The 18,031-nt window shown below is 68.0% G+C and overlaps 2 protein-coding genes across 7 annotated transcripts; both read right to left on the bottom strand.

Moving 5' to 3' along the window:
• Nucleotides 1-6,834: 6,834 nt before the first annotated feature.
• On the bottom strand, nucleotides 6,835-8,482 carry GP1BB (glycoprotein Ib platelet subunit beta). The gene is given in 3 exon segments (XM_037823607.1): nucleotides 6,835-7,602; nucleotides 7,604-7,639; nucleotides 7,641-8,482. Coding segments are annotated over 3 exon segments (1,389 nt in total). The 5' UTR covers nucleotides 8,451-8,482; the 3' UTR covers nucleotides 6,835-7,059.
• Nucleotides 8,479-16,008, bottom strand: SEPTIN5 (septin 5). 6 transcript variants are annotated; one of them, XM_037823611.1, is made up of 12 exons: nucleotides 15,863-15,920; nucleotides 15,698-15,708; nucleotides 11,455-11,629; nucleotides 11,266-11,352; nucleotides 10,953-11,076; nucleotides 10,725-10,859; nucleotides 10,395-10,512; nucleotides 10,220-10,321; nucleotides 9,526-9,622; nucleotides 9,281-9,416; nucleotides 9,021-9,123; nucleotides 8,480-8,926 (listed from the first exon to the last, which is right to left on the bottom strand). In XM_037823611.1, exons 1-12 carry the CDS (start codon nucleotides 15,903-15,905, stop codon nucleotides 8,870-8,872), a joined length of 1,188 nt encoding a protein of 395 aa, XP_037679539.1. In that variant the 5' UTR covers nucleotides 15,906-15,920; the 3' UTR covers nucleotides 8,480-8,869. The 6 variants fall into 6 exon arrangements, with proteins under 6 accessions (XP_037679536.1, XP_037679539.1, XP_037679542.1 ...); XM_037823614.1 differs by lacking the exons at nucleotides 15,698-15,708; nucleotides 15,863-15,920 and adding an exon at nucleotides 12,167-12,246 and having other exon boundaries at nucleotides 8,481-8,926; nucleotides 11,455-11,506; nucleotides 11,620-11,629; XM_037823612.1 differs by having other exon boundaries at nucleotides 8,482-8,926; nucleotides 11,455-11,551; nucleotides 15,863-16,008.
• Between the last annotated feature and the right edge of the window lie 2,023 nt (nucleotides 16,009-18,031).

Below are 18,031 nucleotides of genomic sequence, written 5' to 3'. Positions count from 1 at the left end.
CCCCCAAACCTGGACATTCCCACGGGCACGGCGGCCATGGATGGGCTGACAGCGCCCGAGGGGCCGCCCGTCTCCTGCTGCTGTCCCCAGGGGTGGAGCGCGGAGGCCATCAGCTGGGCCCTGGCTCTCAGGCCCGGGGTGGATTTGGGGCCCCCGTGCCCCCACCCTGAGCAGGTAGAGGCTGCCCAGCCCCATGGCACCCGGACACGGCAGGCGTCCAGGTTTCTGAGCTGGGCCGGACCCCGGAGTGCCCGGGCAGTCTCTGTGTCCCTGCCGAGTGGCCGGGACGGTCCTGCCGCCTGGTGCCCAGGCCGCGTCCCGCCACCGCCGGGAGGGGCAGCCGTAAATTCACACCGCCAGCCGCCCCAGGGATAGATGTGTCATCGGCCGCACGATTTACGAGCACACCCCTGGCCCGCGAGGCAGAGCAAACAAGCCTCTGTGTACACACGGCCGGCGGGGGTGCAGGCCGGCGGGGGTGCAGGGCTGGGCGGGGCCGTGGGCACGCTCCCGGGGCCCGAGGACACGGACATGCAGTGGGGCGTGCCGACGGGGCACACGCGGGCAGGCGTGCACGTCTGGGGCACACGCATGTCCTCACACACCAGACACACACGCACGCGCACACTTGGAGGACAGAACCGCAGGCTCGGCACCCAGCGCCCCCCACCCAGGTTCTGCCCCCCTGGGGTCCACCGTGTGGCCTCGTGGGAGGCAGAGCCCTGGGGGATGGGGACGTGGGCACTCACCCTCCAGGTGAGAGTGGGGGACCTCCCCCAGTCCTTTTTGGAGCCCACCTGGTTGGAGGCTTGACTGGCCCCGTCTGGGATGCCCCGAAAGTCCAGCTGCTGGATCCCCGGCTCCAGCACCAGGGGGGCCTCTTCTTTTTGCAGATGCTGCCCCCGACCCTCCAGGCCCCTGCATGGCATTTCCGGGCTCACGGCTCCACTGGCACCAACAGAACGAAACCTCAGTGTCCTGCCAGGACCGATTCAGGTCCGTGAGGCCAGGTCTGTGGGAGGACTCAGGAGGACTCAAGGAGGACCTGGGGAGGACTCAGGAGGATTCAAAGAGGATCTGGGGAGGACTCAGGGAGCACTCAGAGAATATGTGCAGGAGGACTTGGAGAAGACTCACAGAGGATCTGGAGAGGACTTGGGGAGGAAAGAAGGATTCAAGGAGGACCTGGAGAGAGAACTTAGGGAGGATTCAGAGAAGGTGTGGGGAGAACTCGGGCAGGAATGGAGGAAGACTCAGGGAGGATTTGGGAAGGATACTAGTAGGATTCAGGGAGGGTTCAGAGGAAGTTCTAAAGGATTTGAAGAAGATTCAGGGAGGATTCAGGAAAGATTCTTGGAGGACTCTGGGAGGATCCCTGGAGGATTTTGGGAGGATCCATGGAGGATTCTGGGAGGATCCATGGAGGATTCTGGGAGGATCCATGGAGGATTCTGGGAGGACTCTGGGAAGACCCGGGGGACTCATAACAGCATCCCTGAGATCTGGTGAGGACCCCACAGGGCCCCACAGGTATCCTGGAGATGCTCCAGCTGCCCCTGCTGGCTCCGGATGCTGGGAGCACCTGACCTTGGGGAGGACTCCCATGCAGGTGAATCCCAGCTGGGGGAGCAGGAGGGACCAGGGACCACCATGTCCTTCCTCCAAGTTCCCTGAGCCAAAGAAGGGGAGGCCAGGAGCACAGGACACCCTGAACCCTGACCCCCAGACTGGGGAGCACAAAGTGGGCACAGAGGGGAGAGAGAGAGCCACGGAGCAGGGACCCCAACCAGGGACTGCAGAACCGGAGCCCCCAAGTCAGAAACTCAGGGACCCCAGCTTAGGGCATGCCCAGGTGAGGCGTTGGGTGCAAGGGGAGATCCTGAGCTCCCTAAGAACAGCTCAGGGCCCCTCTTCCCATGAAGAAAGTGAGTGCCACCAACTGTCGCCAGCAGCTCCGTTGTCGGGGGTCCCCGGGCCGGTCCCCAGCTCACGCCCCTGCAGGAGGGTGACGCAGCCCTCCGTGGCCACGCGGGCACAGGGTGGGCATGTCGGGGCAGGAGGCTGTCCCGGGCCCCCGCCCCTCCCCGGCCCTGCCCAGACAGAAGCCCTCTCCTCGGCATCTGCAGAGACTGACTGGAATTTTTCAAGAGCATCTTTAAATAAACAAAGCGCAGAGGAAAGCAAAAAAGCCCAAATGCACAACACAGGAAAATGCATTTCCAAGCAGACGCGGGCGCAGAGCCCCAGCCTGGGGGTCTGTCCACAGGCGCCTCCCCAAAACCCCTCTGGGAGCAGAGCTTAGGTCTGGCCCGGGGACCCTCACGCCCACCCTCCTGCGGGTGGGGGCACCCCAACCTGTCACACGACCTGGGGGGAGAAGCGGCCACCACGGGGTCCCCTCTGGTTTCCCTGGGGTCTGGCTCCCATGCCCAAGGGGTCCCCCAGGGCAAGCTTGGAGGGTCCCCTTCCAGCCCCTCTTATGTCTATAGATTCCTTTGCCCCCACTGGGGGGCAGTGACCTCATGGGGTGGCCTAAGTGTCCTGGGTGACCGGGATGGAGACAGAGAGAGCCAGAGCCGGTGCCAGAAGAGAGAGCAGCCCCTGAGCCACCAAAGGGCCCCCCACTTCCTCCCCCGTCCCCTCCCACTCTCAGCTCCCAGGCACATGCTTCTCAGACCGGGAGCCCTCGACACATCTGATACCCTCAGCCACAGCTGGGCAAGCCTTCCCCAGGGACGGAGAGAGTGGGGAGCCAGAGGCTGGGGGTGCTGAGGAGACACTGACCCCCCCCAAAGGGCTGCCCACTCCTGGGGGTCATTCCCTGGTCCTCTTTCAGCAACCTTTGTCCAGTGGGCCCTCAGCACCCGGAGGAAGGTGGGGGTGCAGGAAGGCAAGACAGATGCAGGGACAGACGGTGTTTCCCCTGGGGCAGAGCTGACACCCGCCCCCTACCCCCAGGAGGGCTTCCCTGGTGGGGGGGGGGCGGGAACCTGCTGACCCCTAGTTCCTGTGCAGCCAGGGACAGGCCAGCCTCCCAGGGGTCCCTGATGACAGGACGTCAAGCCCTGCAGACGTTTCCTGTCTGCATTGGGAGAAGCTGAGGACGCTGAGTGTGCAGCCAGTGTAGACAGCGCCGGGTGTAGACAGCTCTAGGCAAGTGTGTGCTGGGGGAAAAGACGTGGGGGGTGGGGGGGGCTGGGGCATCCCCAAGGGCTGTGGCCAAGGTCGGGCATGCTCCAGGCCCAGTGACCCTGCAGGCCCCCCTTGGTGTGTGTGTGTGTGTGTGGGTTGAGGGGTGCTGTCCAAGAGCCCCCCGCTGATTTATGGCTCTCTGGGGGGCGCCTGGAGTTATGGGCTGCGAAGGCCGTGCCCCCTCCTCAGCCTCTCCTTGTTGGGGGTCGTCCGTGGGGGGTGGGTGGCTCTCAGCTGGTTTCCAGATGGGCCTGGTGGGGTTGGAGGTAGGGGGTGGGGGGTCCCCTAAGCAGAGGGACCCGGCAGGACGGGGGCAGCCTGGCGGCTCGCGCCTGTCCGTGTCTCTGCTGATGGCTGCGTCCTGTCTCTGCTTGTCCCCGCCTGTCTCTGTCCCACGCAGCCCCCCTTCCCCACCCCTCGGGCCCCCTGGGTGGGGGCTGGACGGGTGATTTATCACCCACTGCCTGTCTTCCATCGGAAACGTCGGGGGTGGGCTCAGACGGGGAGCTGAGCTATGGGCCCCCAGGGCCCCGCCACCCACCCCAATGTTGTTCTTCTGTCTGGCCACAGGGGCGCCCCCCACCCCTCGAGCCCGGGGCTGCGGCCCCAGCCCCTCCGAGGGCCGAGTCCACGCGGGGTCAGCTCGGCTCCGAGGCCAAGGAGCTGGGGGGCGCACGGAGGGCCGGGACCCACCAGGGGAGCCCACGCTGCCGCCCCCCCGTGGCCGCCCCCACTTCTGCTCGCTGCTCCCCCGACGGCAAGTCCTGGCGGTGCACACAGCAGAGGCTCAATAAGTGTTTACGGAGCAAACAGACGGCGGGAGGGGGCAGGGCGCACCTGGGCTGCCCCCCACCCCACCCCACCCTCCAGCTCCCCCACCCACCCACACCCAGGCCGGCGGAAGAGGCCTCTTATCTGCCCGGGAGACGGGCTGTCAGCGGGCGGAGTGGGGGCGTGGGGAGGGGAGCGGGACGCGCCGACCCCCTTCCTCCGACTGTCAGCGGTCGCTCCCCTCCCTGCCCCACGGGGATCCCCCGGCTCGCGGCCTCCGCGCCCACCTCCGCCGCCCCTCGCCCCGCGGCCGGCGGGTTCCGCAGAGCGCGCGCGCCCTCTGGTGCCTGCAGGGGGTCGCTGCGCGCGCGGGAAGACGAAAGGCCCCCCCAACTCCAGGGGCGAGCTTGGCCGCGCAGAAGCACCCACGCATTTCTCAGACGGGGACTCGGGGGTCTCGGCTGTCCGCCCTGGGGCTGCTGGCTGGGGATGTTGGCTTGAGAGTGGGTGGGCCTGGGGGACACCTGTCCCATGGGTGGCCAGTGCAGGGCTGGGACACTCCCTGGGGACACCGTGCTTGGAGGGGGGAGGCTGAATAGTGCAAGAAGGGCACCAGGCCGAGGGATTGGCACATGCAAAGCACAGAGGGCCTGGGGGCTGGGCAGGGCCTTGGGACGGGACCCCCGACCTGTCCCAACTGGAATGAGGAGAGGGGGACCACCGGGGACCAGCTTATCCATCAGTGACCGTGTTGCCTCTGAAATGGAGGACAGTGCTTGGGGGGTGGGGGGGGCACTGTCCCCTCCCCCCACAGAGCCATTGAGGGGCACTGGGCTGGGGCTGTCCCCCTCCCCACACTCCTTGGAGGCCGAGGCCCCTGGGTCAGCACAGGGTCAGGGGACAGCTGGACCGATGGGTCTGGTTCATAGAGAACCGGTGGGTGGTGGTGGTGGTGATGGGGTTCCTGGAGGAATCATGGGGTTCAGTTCCCCCGGATGGTGTTTTTCTGTCGTCGGATCACCCTGTGGTTCAGGCACTTCCTCATCAGAGAAGCCCCCACTGCCTGTGCAGCTCCTGCCCTCAAGCCCCCCCAGTGCCTGTAGCAGGGAGCAGTGGGCTGGGGTTCCTGTGGACCACCCCCCACAGCTCCTGCTAGGCTCTCCCTACAGTCTAGAGGGGCTCCTTCTCTTAGCTTGGGGTCCCCTAAGACCCTCAGATCACTTTTTTCTTGGTGAGGAGAATGGAGATCTCAGGGGCCTCAGCTCTGCTCCCACTGTGGCCAGGGTCCAAGTCCTCTTTGGGGCTGGGATTCCTCCTCTGGAAAGTGGGATGCAGGGGTGCCCCCTCCCTGCACCACATCCTGGACTGGGTAGCTTGCTGCAAAATGACTATCTCCTCTGACCCCAGCCAGGGCCTCTGGGAGTGCCACCCCTCTCCCTCCACAGAGAGAGTGGGGGTGGCCACTTCATTGGTACAAAGGGGGCCCCCATCCCCTGATGGGGTGATAAGGCCGGATGGACAGTCGGACAGTTGGCTGCAGCCCACAATAGACCGGATACCCCTGCACCTGTCCACAAAGGAGTGGGTGGCTCCCGCCGCACGTCCGACCGGCAGCCTGAGATAGCATCAGCCCGACCGGAGGGCCATCCGTCTTGTCCCACAAAGGCCGGGGACAAAGGCCGTGTCAGCGGCAACCTCCCCGACCTGGGCAGTGGCAGGCAGAGGGGGCCGGGGGCTTCCTAGGCTGGGTGGCCCGGCCGGGCCTGAGGCTCTGCAGCAGGGAGCAGCTTGCTCTAAACGCGAGGATGACGTCAACTCGTCACCTGTGCCCCATGACCCTGGGTAGAGCCTGTGCCATGCTGGGCACCCAGAGAGGAATCGGATCCCCAGTTGGAGACCGGGGTGGGAAGGCCCAGAGAAGCTCCCTACTGTTGCAGGCAATCAGGGAGGACTTCTTGGAGGTGGCGGCAGCATGGTGGAGGACTGAAGAGAGCAAGAAGCAGTGGTGTGGTGAAGGGGAGTGTGTCCCAGGGAGAAGGGGGTGCCGGGGCAGAGTCTATGGGGAGGCAGGGCCCACTTGACACATCCTGAGAGCCTGGAAAGGGGGCTCCCTGGTGTGGGGCGCAGGGACAGCTCTAAGCAGGCAGAAGGCTGAGAGCCTGGTGGAAGGGACACAGGCTGGAGGCTGGGGCTATGGTTTGGGGACTGGGGAGGCTGGTGGTAGGGAGGAGACTTGGCAAGGCCTGGAGGAGGGGGATGCAAAGATGGGGGGCAGCTTGGCTCACTCTGGGCATAAGGACCCAGAGGTCCTGTCACCACTGGGAGATGGCACTCACACCTGGGGGACACCCCCCCCCCCACTGCCCTTGGATCAATCGCCTGGTATCCACCTCGCCCTCCAGGGCCTTGCTTCTCCCCAGACTCCCCAAGACCCCACAGACCATCACACTGTCCCCAAAGGGGCCCCAAACTTAATCTGCCACTGGGTGCCCTGCAGCGTTCCCAGCACACGTTCCCTGACCACGAGAGCCCTCAAAGCTCCAAACACCCACACTGGCCCCAGCATCCTCATGCCTTCCCCTGCCCTCCAAGAACCTCCACTCTGTGTGTCCTCAATCAGCCCCAGCTACACTGTTTCCACTGCATCCCCACGGCCCCCAGGGTCCTGTCCTCATTGCGTCCCCACTGCCTGTGTCCTCACTGCGCAGCCTCTGCCCTTCCCCTTGCAGCCTCGGGGACGGTGGCAGTGGAGAGTCAAGCCACTGCCCTCATATTTGCTCCCCATGTCCGTTGCAGTGCATAGGCTTAAGTGACCATACCCCCCTCCCACGGCCTTCTCCCTGGCTGGGTGGGCAGAGATGGGGGTGCAGATCCGTGTGGAAGAGGAGAAAGGTTTATTTCGCACAGAGGCCAGTGTGGGGAGCCCGTGGCGGTCTGAGCTGCCTTCCACCCCGTGTGGAGGCCCGGGTTTCTCCTGGCTGGAGCTGGGGCGCTCCGCGGGGTCGGGCCCACGTCGATCCGGGGCGCTGGGTTGTGTGTGTGGGGGGGCTGGGTCTCCGAGATTGGGGACGCCGGCGGCCTCGCGGCCAGATCCGCTCAGGACGCGTCTTCCGCGGAGGGCCCCTCCACCAGCGGGTAGCTCCACGACTTCTGGCGCATGGCGCGGGCGCGCAGGCCCCGCAGACGGTGCAGCAGCAGCGCCAGCAGCAGTGCGTGCAGCAGCCCCAGGACGAGCAGCGCGAGCTGGGCCGCCAGCGACCCCCAGCAGAGCGCGCCGGGCGCACAGGCCGCGCGCAGCTCGTCCTCAGCCAGGTAGGGCAGCAGGCGGCCACGGAGCTCCGAGGGCTCGGCGCAGCGCAGGTCGCGGTAGAGCGCGCGCTCGGGGCGACCGGCCAGCCAGGCGCGCAGCGGCACCAGGCGACAGTCGCAGCGCCAGGGGTTGGCGCCCAAGTACGCGGCGCGCAGCGCGGGGAGCGCGTCCAGCAGCCCCGGCGGCAGCGCCGTCAGGTTGTTGCCGGTCAGCACCAGCTCGGTGGTGTCCGGCGGGAAGGCGGCGGGCAGCGAGGGCCCAGCGTCAGCCCGCGGCGCCAACAGTCCAACGCGCGTCCCGGCGCAGCGGCAGGGGAGCGGGCAGCCCGCGTCCCGGGCGGCTCGCCGGCGCCAGCAGCAGGAGCAGGCAGGCTCAGCGCCCCGCGCGGCCTGGAAGGGAAGCGGCGCGGTGAGCCGAGCCCGTTCTCCGAGTACCCCCAGCGCCGGGCCCGCCAGCCGCAGGCCTCTCCGCTCCGACCGCCCTGCGCCCTGGCCGCCAAGTCACTCCCCCGCAGTCCGCACCCGACGTGACCGGCGCCGCCAGGGAGCTGGCTGGACCCGGGGCGGAGGCTGCGCGGGTACCCCAGACTCACCGGAGCCCATGGCGAGAGGACGGCGGCCCGGCTGGCTGTGGGGACGCGGGGTGCCGGCCGAGAACCGGGCGATAAGGCCGCTCCGCCCCGCCGGGCCCCCCCGACCGCAGCGCCGCCAAAAATAACCCCGACGCCTGGGGCGCGCGGCTCGGCCGCCCAGATAGGGGCTATCGCCAGGGCCCGGCCGCCCGCGCTTCCGCCACCCCACCCGCTCCCGGGGCGCAAGGAGCACTCGGACACCGCAGCGACGGTCACCAACAGTGTTCCCCTGTCACCAGGACAGGATGTGGCATTCACAACTGCACAGAACAGGGCAGGGGGCGGGGGTGGGGGGGCATGCGGGTGGAGGGGCCAGGGAGACCAAGGACTCGCGCTCCCGGCACGACAGCGGGGCCCGCAGTGCTGCTGGAGGGAAGGGACTCGTGGGGTACCCCCGAGCCGGGCCGCAGCTGAGGGGAGGGGAGAGGCGGAAGGTCCCAACTTCTTCGGCCTCCGACCCCGTCGCTGGGCTTCCCGGCGCGGGGGTGAAGAGGGAAGGAAAAACCCGGCACACCTTGGCACAAAAAAGGGGAAGGGTCTCCGCATAGCTGGTGGCCCTGGGAGCGGGCCCACGAGGGCTCCCAAGTCCGCTCTGCGGCACTGGGGTAGGAAGTAGGCCCAGGGCCCTGGGGATCCGCTCCCCCTTCTGCCTAAGCACAGCCCGCAGTCTGGGTGCTGTCACCTTCTGGGGGGGAAGGGGGGATCTCAGAAGTCACAGCCGACTCAGCTCCTGCTCCCAAGGCCAAAGGGGGCAGGCTGGGTGGGGGGAGGCAGGGGCTACTGTCCAGGCCCCCGGGAACCAAATGCACACGATGGGGGCGGAAGGATGGACGCTGAGAATAAATTAGGATCGGCGGAGGGTGGCGGCCCGCGGCTCCGGGTCCAGGCCCCCCTGGGATCGGGTTCAGGTCCGGGCCAGTTCGAGACCCGCGCGGAGTCTCCGGGGTCCGGGGGGCGGGGCGGGGTCACTGGTCCTGCATTTGCTGCTTCATCTTCTGCAGCATCTCCTGCATGCGCCGCAGCTGGGGTGGGGGAAAGGGTGGCGGGGGGCGTGGTGAGGTGCGCGGGGGGCGTGGCCGGCCCCACCCCCACCCCGCGCTCCGCCTACCCGCGCACCTCCTCGTCCTTCATCCGGATCAGTTTCTCCGTCTCGGCGTCGGGGGTGGGCAGCGGCAAGATGGGGATGGGGCTGTCCAAGCGGCTATCCTGGGTCAGTTTGCTGCGGGGAAAGGAAGGGCAGCGCCGTCGGGGGCTCGGCGGAGGGAGCTGGGGGAGGCCCGGCCGACCCCGCCCCACGGGCTGGCACCTGGGGGTTGGGGCGCCCGGGAACCCGCGCAGTTCCGGAGGCAACAGGAGGGGCGGGCCCCGGCGCGCACCTGGTCATCTGCTGGATGCAGTGCGCGCGGTAGTTCTCGTAGTGCACGTCGCACGTCACGTCCTTGAGGTCGTGCATGTGCGTGCGGATGAGCATGTTGCGGAGCTTCACGAAGTCGCAGTGCACCTGGTTCTCCACTGCGGGGAGCAGCCGGCGATGGGAAGGGCGCCCGCGGCGGGGGCGGAGTGGGGGGAGGGCGGGGAACCTTCCCACCCTGCACGCCCCGCGCCCCGGGACCCGACTCACCCTCCACGATCCCCCAGGGGTAGAGTCGGCCCCGGACCCTCTGGCCTTTGGCCTCCACCACTGTGTTGCTGCCGATGACGGCGAAGGGCGCGCTCTCCTGAGGAGGGGGAGGGGTAGGACCCAGGCGCGGCAGCCGCCCCCCCACCCCCACCCAAATCGCCATCCATGATCTCTCCCCAGAGATGCAGAGGCTTGCGGCTTACAACCCTGGCTGTGCCCAGATAGGCGTGCCCTGCACCTGTCACCCACCCAGTCAAAAGCCACCCGCTTGGCTATGGCCCCTGTCTGTCTCCCCAGGGCTGAGCCCATGTCTCCTGCTACTTGCATCCTTGCTGGCTTTGGCTGTCCCCTGGCTTGGGCCCCATCACAACCACCCCAGCCACCCGGGATGCCCAAAACCCCTCCGCCGGTCAGAATTGTGGGAGCCAGGGCACGGCACAACTCTGTGACCGCTGGGCTGGACCCTCCCCTGGTGGTCCGTGGGAAAACGGAATTTGCCAACAGCCAAAAAGCACCCACGTGGGGCCCGAGTTGCCCTCCACAGGCCAGGCAGGGACAGCGGTGCCCCTCACCCTCTAGCCCAAGGTGAAGGGGGACAGCTCCTCTGCTTCCCGGGTAAATGACCCCTGCCACCGTCAGGGCAGAGCTGGGGGCTCGGGCATCCTTGCCCCCTGCCCCCATACTGCACGCCCACCTTCAGTTCCCGGTCCTGCTGCTTGAAGTCCTCGTCCTCATCCGAGTCACACTCGGGGAACTGGTACACGCGGATGCCGAACTTGTCGATCTCCTCCCGGATCTGCGGGGGGGGCAGGGCCGTCAGACGGGGGTGGGCGGGTCCCCTGGGCCAGGGTCTGGGGTGCCAGACTCACCCGCTCCTTCAGTTTCCGGATCTCGCTGGGGACCAGACAGTCGGCCTTGGCGATGAGCGGCACGATGTTCACCTTCTCGTGCAAAGCCTTCATGAAGCCCACGTCCACCGGGCGCAGCCTGGGGAGCAGCCAGCAGTGGCCATGGGCGCGGGGAGGGGGAGGTGGGCATGGCCGGGGGGCTCTGAGTATGGGGAGGTGGCAGTGGGTGCAGCGAGGAACGTGGACAGGGGAGTGGGTAGTAGCTACGGGGAGGGTGGCCGTGGCAGGGGACTGGCGGTGGCCGGCTCGGCTCTGGGGGGCCCCTGCGCCCGGCCCCCGAGTGCCACGCACCCGTGCCCGAAGGGGGAGATGAAGTACAGGCAGCAGTGCACGCGGTTGTCCTGGATATTCTTACGGTTGAGGCCGCTCTCGTCGCGGAAGTACTGCTCAAACTGCTGATCCACGTAGTCGGTGATGGGCTTCCAGCTGGGGACAGACGGGGATCAGGGGGATGAGGCCGGAGGAGGGGGTGGCCAGGGGGTCTGCGGAGGGACCGCTCCCCGGCCGGGCCTCCCTCACCACTCAGAGTTGTTGACGGCATCCCCGAAGCCCGGGGTGTCCACGATGGTGAGCTTCAGCTTGACTCCTTTCTCCTCGATGTCCACCGTGTGCTTCAGGATCTCCACCGTCTGGCTGATGCGCTCTGGGGGTGGGGGGCATTGTTTGGGGGGGGGCCTCGCTGACCCCTGCCACCGCCCACCCCCATCCCACATAGCCGGGATCCTCGTCTACGTCCATCTGAAGCCTGGGCCCTGGCCAGGGGACCGACACTATGGGAAGGGAGGGGGCGACTGAGCAGAATGGGGTCACGTGGGGGGTGGAGAGCACGCACCCTCAGCACTCAACAGCTTGCGGTCCTTGTACAGGTCGGTCAGAAAGAGGCTGTGCACCAGCGTGGACTTGCCCAGGCCAGACTCACCTGTGCACAGGTACAGCGGAGGAGGTTGGGTCAGCGCCCCCACCCCCGTGCCCGGTGGGCCAGCGGCTCCAGCCACCCACCCTGGGGGTCCCGGCCACTCACCAGCCACCATGAGCGTGAAGTCGAAGCCCTTTTTCACCGACTTGCGGTGCACCTGGTTGGGGAGGGTGGCGAAGCCGACGTACTGCTTGTCAACGTCCTGGGGGAGGGGCGCGCGGGTGAGGGTTCTCTGGGGCTCCTTGGGGTGGCCCCACGTCTGTCCCCTACCTGACTCAAGCTGAAGACGCAGATGGCACCCAGTCCAAAGAGGAGCGTTTCAGAGGCAGAAACGGAGTGAGCCAGTGGGCAGGTATCCGGAGGGAGGAGGGTGGCAGAGGGAGCCCCGGCCCTGCCTGGTGTTGGCGAGGGGCTAGCAGGGACCCCCAGACACTGTGGTGGTGGCCTTGGGGATGTCAGGCCACACAGGCAGGGGCAGTAACCTTCCTTTGGTGCGTGGTCAGCGAGTGCACCCAGACGGGACACTCCAGACGGTCCACACCCAGGAGGAGCCCCAGGCCTGGGAGCATCAGGGGGTGGGAGGCCCCACTGGCCCAGAGCCAGCCGCGGGGGCGACAGCGGCGGCGCAGGGGCTATTTATAGACAGCGGCGCGCCTTGCAGCCTCCCCCAACCGCGCGGCCCTGCGCCCACCCCCCAGCGGCCCGTGGCCCCCCAGAGTCGGCGCCCCAGAAGAGGCCGCGGGCTCCTGGGCGCTGGGGTGGGGGGGCGCACACTGACCCACATCCAGGACCCCCACCACCGCCACCACACACACACCTTGAGCCGCCTCTGGGCCTGGGTCCGCGGCGACAGCAGCTGCTCCACCAGGCGGTCCTGGGGCGCGGCCAGCGAGTCCATCGCGGCGACCCCTAGGCCCTGCCGCCTGTGTCCGCACTCCAGGCCGGGGAGTAACGCGCGCTCCTGCCCCGAACCCCGTTCCCAACCCCGTTTTACGGACGCGGGAACTGAGGCCCGGAGCGGGAACGTCGCCTGTGCCCCGGCTGCCGCCGACCCTGGCAACCGTGCGCGCCGGGCCCTGCCTCTGCGGACCCGGCGGAGCCTGCGCTGCGCCCCCGGCCTCAGACCCGCCCGGGCTCCAGCTCCCGCACCCGAGCCAGAGGCGGGGCTTGGAGGGCGACGCGGTGTGTGTGTGTTGGGGGAGGTGAGGGGCAGGCGGGCCCCCGCCCCGCGCCGTCGCCAGGAAACAGTCGCCTGGAAATTGGGCCGCGGGCGGAGCCACCCGGGAACGGCCGCGGGGGGCAGGGCCGAGCAGGGCGCGGGGCGGGGCGCGCGCGGCGGGGTCGCTGGGCCCGCGGCCTCCGTGCTGGGGTCCGCACCCCGGGTGGGTGGGGGGTGAGGGAGGCCGCGGGCGGCCCAGGTAGGGGGTGGGGGGTTGTGGGGGGGAGTCTGTGGCTGCCGCGTGTGCGCCCCCGGAACTGCGGCTTCCTCCCGCCAGAGGGCGCGGGAGGAGCTCCCGGGAGCCACGCGCCCCGTTCCCCGCCTCTCTCCCTGCACGCTCGGCCCGCAGGCCTCCGGGTGGGGTCGCGGCGCCCCCGCCTACCCACGGACACGCCCCTCTACGACCCGCCTCCCGCCCCCGGCTTGGGACTGGTTCCCCGCGGCGTGCGTGCGTGCGTGCGCTTGGGGAGGCCTTCCCCGCGCGGGTCTCCGACGCAAACTGGGAAGCCAGCGCGCGCAGAGGCTCAGCGGGAGCGGGCGCCCAGAGCTCGGGGCGCTCCCCCCACTCCCCCCCCCACACCACCACTACTCCAGCTTCTGGGAACTCGGACGCCAGGGCGGGCCGCTGCTCCGCAAACCCGCCGGCCACCCACACGCAACCGCGGGCGCCCCTAGACGCCCCCTGCCGCGAGCCGGGGCCCTGGGGGGCACCACCTTTGCCCATCCCCCTCACTGGCTCTGACCCACAGAACCGGGTGGGAGTGTCCTCCAGATGGGGACACGGAGGCTCTAAACAGCAGGGTCCCCACACCCACCTGGCCAGAGCTCTGGGTGCATCACCCTCTGTGGGTCCCCAAACCCTTCCCCTGCACCCGCAATCTGAAGAAACCAGCACCAGCCAGGCAGAAAAGAGGGGACCTGCCCCCTTGAGCGTGGGAGTTGGTAGGCCCTGGAGGCCTTCGGCCCTCCCCGGGGCGGGCTCGCTGCCCCAGCAGAGGGGCCTCTGTCCCCCATCCAGGCCCCCCCGTCCGGGCCCCCTGGTCGTGTGCTCTGCGGCAGCTGCACCTGGGAGGAGGGGCGGGCCCGCAGCTGGGAACAGGGGAGCCTTTCATTGGGAGGGCGTGGAGGGCCCCAGCTCCCCCAGCCCAGCCACCCCCTCGTCCTTGCTCTGAATAAGCCTCCCCAGTGGCCCCAGCTCTCTACTCCCCGAACCTGCAGACCCCCTCGGGGTTGAGTCACACCCAGCCCCCACCCATGGGTCCTCTCTGCCCAGCACCCACCAGGCAGGCTGGCTTTGCAGGATCGGGCATCTCCAGAAAGACCTACAGCCTAGGACCTAAGGCTGGGGTGGTTCTTAGCATCAGGGGGCCTGGTGACCCGGCACTACCTCAGTTTCCCCTCTTGGGGTGACTGGCCTCTGAGCCTTGGCCCCGGGTTGTGAGGACAAGGGCCTTAGTCCAGCTCTCACCTGCCCGGCCAGGGCCTCTGCATTCCCAGGGGAAGCCACAAGGCAGGGACCCCGGGACCCCCTTTTTCTGCCCCCCCCGAGTCACAACAGATACTCCTCAGGGCTTTCTACACTGATGACAGCCACACCCACCTTCTCCCACCTCCTCCCGGTTCTCTGGATTCTCTGAGGCTCTCGAGGCTTTTCCATTCTTAGAATCACCCCAGGCAGCTCTGGGAAGCAGTAGCAGGAGCCAACAACGCCACCCCCCAATTGAGATGGGGGGCACCGAGGGCTGAAAGCCCCCACCACTACCGGAGACAGCGGGGTGCAGGGAGAGAAGGCCTGTGCGCTCCCTGAGATGGAGCAGGGGGGCACAGAGGAAGCCCCAGCCCTACCTGAGATGGGGGGGGCTGGGGCTCACCCCTGCCTCTGTCGTCTCCCCCACCCATGGAGAGCACCCCAAACACTCAATGCCATCCCTGGGCTCCCTGGCTGCTCCCGGGGCTCCTCCTTCTGGTTCCTGGGGCAGGGGATGGGGCGAGGCTGGCTCCCAGGTGACCACCAAGGAGGGGCAGACACCCCGGGAGAGCCGGGAGAGCCCATGGGGTCCAGCCTCCCCAGTCTCGCTCCTTCCTTCTGTCAAACAATAGCCCAGCGCGTGTCCCTGTGTCTCCGGCATTGTCTGACCGACCGCCATGGAAGGCAGCTCCCGGGGGAGCCTCTGGCTGCCAAGTCCCCCACCCCCACCGCACCCCAAGCTTCACCCACCCTGGGGTGGGGCGCGTCCCCGCAGCCAGCAGCTCTGCCTTCCCGCCCCACCTGCTGCGTCGCTCCTGCCCCATCTGCCCCACCCTGGGCCGGAGCTCCCGGGCACCACCCAGCATCCACCCGGTGCGTGCACCCCCACCCCCATGAGGGCTGCCCGGGCCACCCCGGGGCCAGATCTGAGCCCGCCTTTTGTTCCCAAAACCTGGCTAACCCAGCTGACACCTCAACCCCACCCCATCTCGGGGTCTCACTGCTTTGGGGAACCCCGACCAGGGCTGGGTTTTCCCAGGGGGTGCCCAGGCCAGCCTCCCATCAGGTCCTGCGTTGCTGGACGTCGGGGACCAGGCCAGCCCCCTCTGGGGGGGCAGTAGAAGCCTATGGCACCCCCTGGGTTCGAGGCCTCTGTGCTGAGAGCAGGGATGACTCAGATCAGCCCTGGAGGCCCCGGGGGCGGGGAAGAGGCCAGGTCACACATCAGCGCCCTTGAATTTGTGGGAGGGGGATGCAAAGGCGCAGGAGAACAAGGGGGGCTGGCCAGAGGCTCCCCTCAAGTGGGGGTGCTGCTCAGTTTGCTGGCTGGAGGGGACCCCTGAGCCTTTCCCCAAACCGGTGGCCTGCAGGGACCATGGCCTCCCAGGGTGGGTATAGGGGACCCCCAGGGCCATATCTGCAGCCTGGCCAGGTGCACCCCGTTCTCTGCCCATCACCCCCCTTCTGGGGAGGGGCTCAGCCTCCCGCCCTGGGGGGGGGGGGTGTCCCGGATGGGCATCCTCGGGCCCTCCCGCCCCCGCTGGCCACAAGCTGGTCATCGCGACCGGCGGGGGCGGGGTCGCGAGTGGGCGCCGGCGACGCCGGGGCCACCGTGGGTGACAGCGGGGCGGGCCGCGCCAGGCTGAGCGGCGCGCACGTACCTGCTTGTCCTCTGCGGGGTCGGGGTCCGGGTCCCGGCCGGCGGGGGGTTGGGGGTGCGGTGAGGGTGGTGATGGGGGGGGAGACAGGGAGACACATCGGTGAGCGCGAGGCGGGCGACGGGGACAAAGGCGCGCGGGGGCGCGCGGCGCGGGCGCGGGGCTCACCTGGGGTCGCCAGCTTGCTCTTGTACCGCAGGCCCGTGCTCATGGTGTCGCCGGCGGGGGGGACGCGCGGGCGGGGCGCGGCGACCGGGAGCGGCGGAGGCCGAGGCCGGGCTGCGGGGTGACCGGGCCCCCCCCATCCGCCGCCGCCGCTGCCCCGCCCGCGCCACCCGCCAGCCAATCGGCGCCCGCCGCGCCCACGCGCGACCCGGCGGGGGCGGGGACCGGGCGGGGACCCAGGCGCCCCCACGGTCCCCACCCCCCCTCCCGCGCGCGCGGGCGCCCCGGGCCACGCCCCTCCCCTCCTCTGCCCCCCACTCGCCCTGCCATCCCTGGGACCCCGGTCCCCTCTGGGCCTCCGACTGCCCCTGCACCTTCCTCACCCCTTGGCCACGGAGCAGAGAGCTGAAGACCCCAGGGTCACCCCCACCTCCCCTTCTGCACCCCATCCTAGGACAGGGCCCCGCCTGGCTTTGCTCTGGCTGTAAAATGGGATCGTTTGTCACGAGTGCCTGAGCCGGTGGCCCGGACAGGACTGGCCCAGCAGGTACCTACCCGCTCAGGTCCAGCTTGCCAGCCTGCACCCGGCTCGCCCCACCCCTGCACCCTCTGACTCCCAGGCACCGCTTGGCTGTGCTCCCGGCTGCCCAGCTGCCCCTGCACTGCAGGCCCCCCTGGCGAGGAGGGTGACAGGGAAGGGGGTGCCAGCCTTCCGGGCTGGAAGGGTGGCCGTGAAGGCAGCCGCGTTTACAGGTGGGGACGCTGAGCCCCCAGGCCCTAAACGAGGCTGGGGAGTTGGTGGCTGTCTCCTGGCCCTTCCCATCCACTGCCACTGTCACACTCCGGGGTATCCCAGGCCTGTCTGCCGTGGCTCCAGGTGGCGTGTCTGGGGCATTTGATCCTATAGAAAGGGACCCTCAGACGAAGATGCCACCTGCTCCCCTCCACACCAGGACACCCTCCTGCTCCCCGGCGTGGCACTTATGGGACAACCCCCGGTCTCTGAACCAACAGCACTGAGCCTGGAGTCGTTTGCTTGGGAAGCAAAAGAGTCATGTTCATACATAGCACCTTCTTCCCACAGTCCTTTGCTCTGCCGAATTTGGTGGCCAAACCCCATTTCCCTGCTGTGTGGAAGCCCTCAAGGCCCAGCAGCACCTGGGACGAACGTAAAGACCCTCCACCGCCCCAGCCCCTCCTCTGAAACCTCGGGGTCCAGATGCGTTTGGAATCCGGAATGTTTGGCGTGCATGATTTATTACGTGACGCTTTCTCGGGGCCTGCGGTGGCATCTCATAATCCGTAGTGTAACATGTAAATATTTGCATGAACTGCAATAAATAAAGACCGTCCGAAGTGGCCGCCTGTTGGTTTGGTTCAGGTCTGGTTTCACCACAGAGTTTTGAAACCCTTTTGGGGTTTCAAGTTGCAGAGAACGGGGTGATGGCATGGGTGGGCCCACTCCAAGCTGGCCAGGACTTCTGAGCATCCCGTTCTCCAGCCCCAAGGGGCTCGGTGGCACACACACCACAGAAGTGTGCAAAACGGTTCAATCTCTTGTCACCTCCTGATCCACACAAGCTGTGCTGGTGGTGACCGAAGAGAAGAGCCGTGTATCCCTGTCCTCGGACGTGTCCCAGGCTGGGGCAGCCCTGGAAGGAGCTGGGAGAGGAGGGTGGCCCTGGGCTGCCCTGGGGCCGGGGGATCTGAACTCGGCCTGGAGTGTAGACCACTCAGATGAAGGCTGGGGAGTGTGGGTGCCGGGGGCCCCGGGCGTTCGGAGTGGTTGTTTGTGTTAAGGTCTTCCCCAAGTTGACCTCCAGAAATGCATTTGACTTAGAGACCACGTTGGGGGGAGGCTGTGGGTGAAGTTGATCCAAATAGAAGCTGGAGCCACTTCCTGGAAGGACCAGATCAAGAGTGGCTCGTGAGAAGTGCCTGAGGGTCACCAGGGGTCCCTGGCCTGGAAGGGGGACAGGGGGTCTGCTCCCCGTGTCATCCCAGGCCCGAGTCCCACCACCGACACCCCAAGACTGAGTCCTCTCCAGCTGGGAGCCTGGCTGGGTGGAACCCCGTGGCTCGACAGGAAGGGGTCAGCACAGAGCCTTCCTGAAGGTGGGAAACTTGCAAGGGCACCGGCCAGCAAATTTATAGGACAAGAGTCCAATTCTG

This window comes from Choloepus didactylus, assembly GCF_015220235.1.
Source record: "Choloepus didactylus isolate mChoDid1 chromosome 23 unlocalized genomic scaffold, mChoDid1.pri SUPER_23_unloc1, whole genome shotgun sequence".
In the NCBI taxonomy this organism is placed as follows: Eukaryota; Metazoa; Chordata; class Mammalia; order Pilosa; family Megalonychidae; genus Choloepus; species Choloepus didactylus.
This window is presented reverse-complemented; position numbering and strand designations above follow the sequence as displayed.